The sequence below is a fragment of the Lampetra fluviatilis genome, chromosome 17, assembly GCF_964198595.1.
Source record: "Lampetra fluviatilis chromosome 17, kcLamFluv1.1, whole genome shotgun sequence".
NCBI lineage: Eukaryota > Metazoa > Chordata > Hyperoartia > Petromyzontiformes > Petromyzontidae > Lampetra > Lampetra fluviatilis.
This window is the reverse complement of record NC_136291.1, coordinates 2,484,159-2,494,571: the sequence shown is the minus strand read 5'-3', so window position 1 is coordinate 2,494,571 and position 10,413 is coordinate 2,484,159. Positions and strand designations below refer to the sequence as shown.

The following is a 10,413-nucleotide window of genomic DNA, read 5'->3' as shown; positions in this document are numbered from 1 at the left end:
AGATGGAAAGCATTACATATCTTGCTTTGATGCACTCAACACTGCTCGAGTACAATAACATTTCATTGAAAATGGGAAAGTTGTTTTTATTGGTATATAATTTACAAGGAATGCATAGGATATATATACAAAAATACAGTTTTACTGCCAAGTGTACATATTTTAAAAAGTTGGTAATGCTCGTGCGATTAATGACCCCAATCAACGAACAATAATTATCGTGTTTTTGCTCCGTTGAAATATCACGCGTCAAATGAAACATAAGCACGTTTAGAAAAAATGGACCAACACAGTAACATTTAAAAATTCATAAAATATAAAAGTGCTAAACATTCATAACTTAACACTTTTTGGGGGTGAAATGTATCAAAATAAGTAATGTGTGAAAATGGAAAATATTCGGCATTCTCAAGCTTACATATAATTGCTGCTAAATTTGAACAAAGTGCAAATCTGCAGTTGTATAATACGATGAAGCAAAATAATTGCCGCTCCATCACGTAACCTCTGGCTACAGCCTTCACATCACCAGCCCTTGGGTTCCGGAGTAATTGTTATTGAAATGCCCTTTGTACCGGGACATCTCGGTATTTTCAATGCAATGAGGCAACTTACATAACATCTAAAAAATGTTTAATGAAATGTGTCCCGTTGAGTGGCAGTTGTCACCTGTGTGGCACAGTTTTTGGCATCTGGCCTGTAAGCAGGTATTACGTCTGCAAGTCGAGGGCGATGATTGCGGTGTAATGAGTAATTCGTAGAGGGGACATTACTCGAATCGGAATCGTCCCAGCGACATCACAAGTGCCATAATAACACACTTGACCAACGTTAACATCTTGCTCTGTCATTAAGGAAACTTTAAACTCATGTCCATAGCCCAGCAGACATTGTATAACGTGTATACAATATGTAATTACGTATTTTTTGAAATATAATTTTGCAATTCGTAGTCTGGCCAGGTGGCTTAGTGGCAGAGTGGATCGCAAGATAAATACTGCAAATTATCATCCTGGTTGTGAGGGTTGACTCAGTACATCCCCCAAAATTCAACAAAGTGGTTAATTGTGGGTAAGTCAACAGTGGTTGTGTAATGCACTTAGACTCACCTCTTCCATAGAAATGTGAAATTTCTATCACTGGGTCAGGGATGTATTATTCAGTTGATGAGCCACCTTCTGAGTGATGTATTGAGCAGGAAATCGCTGATGACTACCACAATTAGTGCCAAATTGAATCAGTAGCGGACGTTATCATTGTCATGTTTCTTTTCTGGCCTCTCTATTTATGTGCTGTGAAGGACTATTGCCCAAAACGTTGCCTTTTAAATATTTTTCCTTTAAAGGCCACACACAAAGTGTTATTGAATACTTTGTTTGTAATTTACACACGCGACGAATGAATGAGACAGTGAGTCCGTCCGTCCCTCCCTCCTGCCAGCCAGCAAAACTGTTTTATAGTATAACATGTATGTATGTTGAACTTCTTTCGCACCGTACGTAGCCTATCGTGCTAATCGGAGGTGTGGATCCGAAGAAACATGGACATTGGCGAATAAAAGAGAACAGCTGAGAAGTGCGCAATGCAGTGTAGGGAGACATGTGCGTGGAATTACACTGGAAGAGAGAAAAAGGAGCGCGTGAATCAGGAAACAAATATCAGAAAGAATACATAGTGAAGAAAGGTGAGCTTGGACAGGACATGCCGCTGTAAGGGATGAAGGCCGACGGTCGAGACCGAGAATGGAATGGCAGCCAAAGAAGTGAGCAGCACCCAAGCGAAGTCCCCCACGGAGATGGGAGTGATGGAATCAGCGCAAGCGCCGGTGCTGGATGGATTGTTGCATTGCGTGAGAACACAAGAGAAAACCTTCATCCAGCAGAGGCTATATCATCGGTGATATTATGCACCCTGTGGTTGATATACATCCACCATAGTCGGATAAAGAGATGGTTTTATTTCTTTAGCCGACAGATGAGTTGGGAACCATGAATTGTGACACCTTGTTTAATCGTGAGGGGGCGAACCATTACGTTCCTATAAGGCAAATCAGTATTAATATTTCACATAAATTCTTAGTTTGAAAGCCTCAGCGTAACACCCCTTGCCCCAACATACATTGGGGCCTAATTCGTACGTTAACAAAAAGGAACTGTCCACCAAATTCTGAACGGAACCATTTCCAAAAAGGTGCTACATATTCACGATCGTGACTCACTTTGCATGTTTCTCGTCAATTTAATCCCGATTGTGCTATCGGCATCACGTCACGAGACCAAGTAACCCATGTAGAGCTCTCGCAGAGCAGTGCACAAACGGCCCACAGAAGCGGACACCACCGAGCTACCTCCGAGATTCCTTCACTCCCCACCCCCACATAGTAGGGGGGGGGTGGGGGCAGCACTTTCACACCTCTGGCCGAGCAGTCGAAGCGGAAACAACCCTACACTGCCACCGCCGCTGCAGCGACGGCTTTCAGATTGTTTTTAGATCGTCGCCGTGCTCAGGCGGGCTTGAAAAAGTCGGTGCCTCGCAGCTCTTCTGGTAAGTACTCCTGCTGAACGGGCGCGTCGAAGGCCGGGTTGTACTTGTACCCGCGCCCGTAACCCAGGTTGCGCATGAGCCCCGTGGGGGCGTTGCGCAGGTGCAGAGGGACCGACGGTAGCGGGCCACGGTGGCAACGCACGCTTGTCTTGGCCCGGTTATAGGCCGCGTACACCTCCACCGATTTGGGAGCGCGGGCAAGGTACGTGGCGCACTGCGCGAGGATCACCTGTGGCAGGGATGAGAAGGGGGGGTGGGGGGGCGTCACGGTTAGAGAGGAATGTTATCTCGTCTCGCTTGGTGTACACGCGTAGGTCGTGGGTTTGATCCCGTGACCCCGACCGATGCCTGTTGTATATCTCCCCGTGGTCGTGTGGATTTTTCTCTGGGTCCTCCGGTTTTTTCCCTCCACATTTATAACCGTGTGTTTAGAGTATTTTGCTGCTATAAATGTTCACAATAGCTACTACGTTGAGCTATCATTTGTAGCCAGGTCACTTCTGAAACAGTGCTATATAGCTCAGTGGTCCTTACCAGCTAAGATAAAAAGTTAGTTAATATATAGATTGTGTGTTCTCTCTCTCCCTCTCCCTGTGATGGTTGTGTGGATTATTCTCCGGGTTCCTCCCGGTTTTGCCCCCCCCTCCTCAACAATTAGAAACAACGCGCATTTAGGTTATTCGGCTGCTACTATACTTTCCCACGTGTGAAAATCCACTTCAATGTATGGCCAGGTCACCTCTGAAAAAGAGCTAACCTGGTAAATAAAATAGTTCAGTTTCGGTTGGGAGGGTGGAGGTCAGGAGGGGAGGCAGTGAATACGTAAACATATCCATGGGTAGTCTTTATAATTATGTATGCATAACTATCTGCAGAGCTCAACTACTCCAGCAATCAAAATTGGTGTTAGAATGCTCATTATATATTAATTACCTTTAACGTCATAATTCAAGCTTATGGACCATGGTGCTACTTATCCGCTCTACAATTTACAACAGTCTGCCTCGTGATGTGGCCCCATTTATTAATCATACCATTTTCCATCAATATGCTAAATTCCAGTGTTGATATGTAAACTCCTTTGTCAAGGCGCTCTCCTCCCCCCGACCCAGCTTAAATATACGCTGCCAAGCTTGGCGGTGTTCATTAGGACGCTGTCTTTCCGACAGCTCTGTTTCTTCACCTGAGGACGGCTGCTTGTGTTGTGGCCGAAACGTCGTGAGAATTTATATTTAATGTTTAATTTTTATTATTTTATTATTTCCCTTCTACGTGACTTTACCAAAAGAACCAAGAAGAAGAATCATACCATTGATAAACGCGTGCCATTGGGGAGGAATGTTGGAGGTGGACGGGGTGGGGGAGCATTGGAATCTCTAATTATGCGCTGCCAGAAAGCCGTGCGGCTGACGGGTTGTATAAGTAATACTTTTAATTTTCATGTAGAGACAGGAATACGTTCAGGATATGTATTGTCTGCTCATTTATTTTGTTATTTGAATCTCAGTGGGCTTTCCACTATACTGTATAACCGCATCAACATTAAGTGGTTAATGCCAAAGGTCATGCCAGTCAGTGGCTGGCAAGCCATGTCAGTCGAGTGGTCAATGTAGGGTGATGGTGAGTTGAGCGTAATGCGAGTGGCAAGCAAATTTAGTGGGCAGCCCCCTCCTCCAGGTGGGATGTAGGAGAGGGCTGCCAACTAGAAGCATAAAAGTGGCCAGGTGGCACCGAGCCAGCAACACTGAGATGCTGGGTTTTATTCTGGATTATAACCCCAAACCCGCCGTGATGTAACTCGGTTCCCATTTGTAGTGGCGTTCACGGTCTCAGCCTGGTCACTCATGATTGTACATAAAAAAAAACACATCAAGTTTCGTTTTTAACTGAATTTGGCTAAATTGTAGCTTTTGCGATGTCGAATATTGGTTCGCCTGCCACATGACAAACATTACTCTTTAGTAGGGCATTGCGTGGGCAAGGGGGCAGCACAAGAGTTTGAGCGACCTCCCACTGCGCAAAGGTTGAATTAAAATAACCACCTCACACTCGGGCATCCCGATGAAGTGGCAGGACTGGTAGGCAGCAACCGCCTGGGGGAGTGCAACTGGGTCGGCCAGACCTAGGGGTTGGGAGGGGGCGCAGGGTGGGTGGAGGAGGGCAGAAGGGGTGGGGGGGTGCAGGGTGGGTGGAGGAGGGCAGAAGGGGTGGGGGGGCGCAGGGTGGGTGGAGGAGGGCAGAAGAGGTGGGGGGGTGCAGGGTGGGTGGAGGAGGGCAGAAGGGGTGGGGGGGTGCAGGGTGGGTGGAGGAGGGCAGAAGAGGTGGGGGGGTGCAGGGTGGATGGAGGAGGGTGGAACGGGTGGGTGGGGGGGCGCAGGGAAGGTGGAGGACACGATGCTGATCAGCAGTCAAGCAACATAAAGCAAAACCACACAGTCCAAAGAAATGTAATATTTAACCACGACAGTCAACAATGTCACAGTTCTTTTGGCGGAAAATAAAGTAAAACCGTCGTGCCTAGGTGTTTCTTGATGGGAGTCCTGGAACGTGGGGCCCACAAGAATGTGATATCGCATGCCACATCACGACAACAAATTGCTTTGAGCGCAGCACTCACCCCAAAGGTCTATTCAGGCTATACGGAGGATCTTTGTCTCGCGTGTACCCGTGCCCCATGCATACCCACGTCCTCGCTGGCAAAACGCACAAGCCTCCTGGCCACGAACAGCGGATCCTCGCCGCCCTCCAGCATGCGCGCCAGCCAGTAGAGGCCGGCACTGGCGTCCGATCCGCGCAGTGACTTGTGCAGCGCCGAGACGCAGTTGTAGTGCTCCTCCCCTGGGGGGCGATGGGACAGATCGGATAGCGTGCAGACAAATGGTGGTGAGATGTTAACTACGTTGCCTGGTATACAGCAGGTCGTGGATTCGATCCCGACCCTGACATCGGTATAGATGGAGGTTGCATGTTCTCCGCGTGGTCATGTAGATTTTTATCCTGGTCCTAGAGTTTTTCCCTCCATATTTATAAACATGCTTTTCGAGTATGTGACTGCTATAAATTTGTGGCCGGGTTGCTTCTGAAAATGAGCTATATAGCTGAGTTCCCCCCCCTCCCCCACCCCTTATCGCAATCATCATCGTCGCCGCCACCGCCATAATCACCAGCTCGGTCGTAGAGCAGGTGCGAGCGCTGTAGGCCTTCCTTGATGTGGGCCTCCGTGACGATGGGCAGGAGGCCTCCTGCAGTGTCCCCCTGCGATGACGACACTGCCGCCGACGATGCCAGCACCGCCTGCACGGCCATCTGCAGGCCGTTGAGCGCCGCACGCGCGTCACCGTCCACCAGCAAGGAGATAGTGTCCAGCGCCTTCTCCTCCACCATCACGGCCACCGGCCTAACAACGCAAACGCGTCAATACCCCATCCCCCAGGTTTACATCGGGGCGGGGGAGGATGCGTTCCTGAAAGATGCACCGTCAAATATCGAAACGTCCGTCGCAGCAATTTTCTCAAATCACCAAAATACCGTACGTAAATGATGTATCGTATGCAAAGTGGTTTGCGCAGAGGGTATGGTAGAGGCCGAGGCCAAGAGGCGACGGATACAAGGACAGATGATGCTGTCAGCGACGTAAGTGTGGATTGAGGAGACGCAAATCAGGTAGTAGTAGTAGTAATAAAGTGATGACGTATTTGCGAAATGACCCAAAAAAGGGGAGACTTAAATCGGGGTATTACTGTAATCATGATTTGTTTTTGATGTGGCGCCCTTGACGCCGGGGCGACTTGCATCACATCTCGTCTCCGATTAGAACTCTGTATAAAATGCTTGCTGCTGTAGACTAAGTAGCATGTTCAGCAACAGCAGCAGCGGCAGCTAGCATGCACAGCGACGTTCATGACAACACTAGCAACGGCTGGCAGACTGTATGATGGCAGCAACATTGAGAAGCCACCACTGGTTCACCAAAGGTCCGGTTTAGACACGTGCAGTCACACCCGAATGAAGTTGACATTATACATTTTAATCAAGGGGGCTGGATGATAATTCAAATCTAAGCCGTCAATATTAGTCACGAAGCATTAACAATCCGCCTTACTGGGCGCCGTTGGGAAGACCAGGCTGCCCCACGTCCGCGAGCTGCTGCTGCTGTTGCTGCTGCTGCCCGTGCAGGACACTGGCCCCAAGTTGAGGCAGCGCACGCATCAAGATGTGCCGCAGGTGCTCGGGCGAGAGCTTGCGCAGCACGACCACACGGCAGCGGCTGAGCAGCGCCGCGTTCACCTGGAAGGACGGGTTCTCCGTGGTGGCGCCCATCAGGGTGATGACGCCGCTCTCCACATGCGGCAGGAACGTGTCCTGGGCAGGGCGCGCGACGGACGACGATCAAGAGCCAACACCACCGTTTGAAGTCGTATACGTTAAACTAATACTGAACAAAATAAATTTTATTTTACCAGGTAAGGCCCACTGAGCTGAATAGTTAGTTTTTCAGAAGCGACCTGGGCATCACAGCAGCCTAATACTCTAAAACGTACGTTGATTCTAAATGTGGAGGGAAAAACCAGAGGACCCGGATAAAAATTCACAACCACTGGGAGAACATGCAAACTCTAAATATACAGCAGCCATCAGGGTAGGAAATTAACCCACGACCTCCTGTATACCAGGCGAGGTAGTTAACATCTCGCCACCGCAGCACCCCAATTCAACATTCCAGGCATTATAAACACACCAATGGAGTAAGGCCTTCCCCATTGCCATGTTGGTCATGGTTTTTGTTAATAATCATACATCACCACGTTGGTCAGTGCGGGTTGATCGCGCCATACATCGCCTCCCCACCTGCTGGCTCTTGTTGAAGCGGTGGATCTCGTCGATGAAGAGGATGGTCCGTCTCTGCGCAAGCCGCAAGTCGTTCTGCGCCTGCCGGATGGCTTCCCGCACGTCCGCCGTGGAGGCGTTGGTGGCCGACAGCGTCACGAAGCGCGTGCGGCCGCTCCTGCGCGAAGAGGCCGCGATGACGTGCGCCAGCGACGTCTGCGTGTCGATGAGGGGCACGGTGGGGGGGCAAATGGGGCGCCGTGGTGGCAAGATGTTAACTGCCTCGCCTGGTACACAAGAGGTCGTGGGTTCGATCCCGACCCTGACGCCTGTTGTATATTTGGAGTTTGCGTGTCTTTCTCTCTCCCCTTGGTCGTGTGGATTTTTCTCCGGGTCCTCGGGTTTTTCCCTAAAGATTTAGAATCATCGTGCGGTTAGAGTATTTGGCTGCTATACATTTCCACGTGATAAGCCACTTCGTTCGGCTATCATGTGGCCAGGTCGCTTCTGAAAAAGAGCTGTATAGCTAAGTGGACCTCACCTGGTGGTAAACTAAAAAAAAAGTTTTTTATATCCGCTTACTACACCATCATAAAGGAGACTTTATTTGCAAACGTAGAATGCATGATTGACGACAAATGCAGATCACAGTTAATCGTTACGTTTAACATCTCTTGAGAATGTATCATTGAATGTGGCGGCCTGACTGTGGGTTGATCCCATGACATTTTGTTCAGTTTTATTGTTTACCCAGATGATGATAACTTAAGGGGCAACAATCGAGTGCCATTTGCAAAAGCGACCCAGGTCACGAAAATGCCACAAGCAAAAAAACATCAACAAACGTACAGCAATGAAGCGAATAGAAATCGTGCAAAAGCAACTCCTGAGTGAATATGAGCAATATGAAACATTGCACTAAATCTAAACACTTTTAAGCAATGCATTCCCTATAGCCCAAAATCGACTCGGGCAACATCATGTTAACACTGATAATAGTACAAGTACAATTTAAGTTACATTAAACAAATACGCGGTGACTATCGTGTAAAGAGGTGTTACACACACACACGCACAGTCCCCACTGAACACGTGTTGTCCCCTCGCACCTCCGACGAGCACGACTGGATGCCTACGTACGGTGCGAAAGAAGTTCCACGCAGGTCAGTCATCACATACCCTCTCGTACCGGGTCAACACGTTGGTGGTGCACGGTGCTTTTTTCTGGAAGACTTTGTAATTTTTTCCTGGATTTTTCAGTTTGCGCATAATCACTTTAAGATGTTTTCGTGTTCATGTCTTTGTTTGTTGTTTGTTGCGGTTGCACCCGATTCAAGAGCCGAATGGCTCACAGGGCTCTACCAAATAAGTGAAACTGAAGGTGGTGCTGGTGGGGGGGGCCTCACCTTGCCGCAGCCGGGCGGACCCCACAGGATGATGGAGGGGATGTCGTTGGCCTCCAGCAGGGTCCGCATGAGCGTCTTCTCTCCGATCGCCTCGGCCTGCCCCACCAGATCCTCCAGCGTGTCGGGTCGCATCCTCTCCGCCAGAGGTCGGCAGTCGAGTCGGGCGGACTTGGGGGTCGTGGAGCCCGCGGTTAACGAGGCTGCAGGCTTAGCGAACCACGAGGGGGACGCCGGTGGTCGTGGGTTGAACTTTGACGGTGATGGTGGTGGTGGTGATGACGGTGGATTGCTATTTAATGCTGACGGAGGCGATGAAGCAAACGCATGTCCTGACGGATTAATAATATCCGATTGCAGTGATGGCGATGCTGGTGTTTTAACATTTGCTGCTGCTGATCCCGATGATGTTATAGCAGCGAATGCTGCTGCCGATGACGAACGCATCGCAGAAGCCCTGGCCGGCTTTGTCGTCCCAAACGCAGCCGACCCCACCGCGTTCCCTGCCCGGGTCGCACCACCGCTGCTCCGACCACTACGTCCCAGCGTCTCCTGAGATCTTTGCTTCTGACTGAAGAGTGGAAATGAGGCCACGGGACCAGCACCACCACCAGCACCACCATCGCCCGCGGTGGCTCTCAACTGAGAGGAGGGTGAGGTCCAGGACCCGGGGCGAGGGCTCACGGTTCGAAGTCTCTTGGACTGTGGGGTCAGTGACGAAGATGGTGAAGACTGTGGTGGTGGTAGTGGTGGTGTTGGTGGTAGATCGTCAACATTGGCGTCATCGTCGTTGTCTTCGGGAGGGAGCGCAAGGCAGCTGTCGAGGTGGTTGTTGATGAGGTCTGGAGCGATGGGGACGCCACACACGGGACACTGCAATGCCATTTCGGAACTGCCAGGTCTGCCACCGACTTTTTGCATGACACGGAATCGATTCCGGGTAGGATCGTTATTGTGGAATCGATTCTTCACGGTAATGTGGACAGTTGGCGAAAGATTATAACGATCCGTACTTTCGAGATTCTTCAATGCAAAGCTTAGAATCGATTATCCTACTTTGAATAACAAGCGTATGACGATTTATATAAATTAGTATTTGTTTTTAATCGTTTGATTTTTTCTACTTGTACATTTGGTAAATTATGTTTTTTTTTAAATGTATGTTTAACTTCTTTCGTACCGTACGTAGCCAACCATGCTAATCGGAGGTGCGAATAACTGGTAACAGAGATTCATATTCTTGGTTCTTTCGGTAAAGTCACGTAGAAGGGAAATAATAAAATAATACAAATATTAAACAATAAAAAGCTTTAAGTAAAAAAATGATAACAGAGAGTTAAACAATTGATGTTTCCACTGTGGGCAGTGCCAATCGATACCAGCATCGCAGGTTCGTCTCTCGTATTGGGAATCGTCACTTCACCACATTGACGTCACGGCATTTCCGGGCATGTTAAACGTCACTGTGTTAATGACGTCATGTAACTAGCGAATAGCCAGAGTGCGATCAGCAATGACGTTTCCCATTTCAAAACGTCATCATACAAACCACCAGCATGTCCGTGCGTAAGCTGTGACGTCCCGAAACAAATATCAAACTAAGCGGTCAATAACGCTGCCTTAACAACAAAAAAACATA

The 10,413-nt window shown here is 48.9% G+C and overlaps 1 protein-coding gene across 2 annotated transcripts; it reads right to left on the bottom strand.

The window, feature by feature from the left end:
- Window positions 1–77: 77 nt before the first annotated feature.
- Window positions 78–9,754, bottom strand: WRNIP1 (WRN helicase interacting protein 1). Of its 2 annotated transcripts, XM_078863988.1 has the most exons (7): window positions 8,778–9,729; window positions 7,393–7,587; window positions 6,647–6,906; window positions 5,709–5,941; window positions 5,227–5,382; window positions 4,587–4,666; window positions 78–2,773 (listed from the first exon to the last, which is right to left on the bottom strand). In XM_078863988.1, the coding sequence occupies exons 1-7, from the start codon at window positions 9,693–9,695 to the stop codon at window positions 2,504–2,506; spliced, it is 2,112 nt and encodes a 703-aa protein (XP_078720114.1). In that variant the 5' UTR covers window positions 9,696–9,729; the 3' UTR covers window positions 78–2,503. The 2 variants fall into 2 exon arrangements, with proteins under 2 accessions (XP_078720114.1, XP_078720115.1); XM_078863989.1 differs by lacking the exon at window positions 78–2,773 and having other exon boundaries at window positions 4,585–4,666; window positions 5,162–5,382; window positions 8,778–9,754.
- Between the last annotated feature and the right edge of the window lie 659 nt (window positions 9,755–10,413).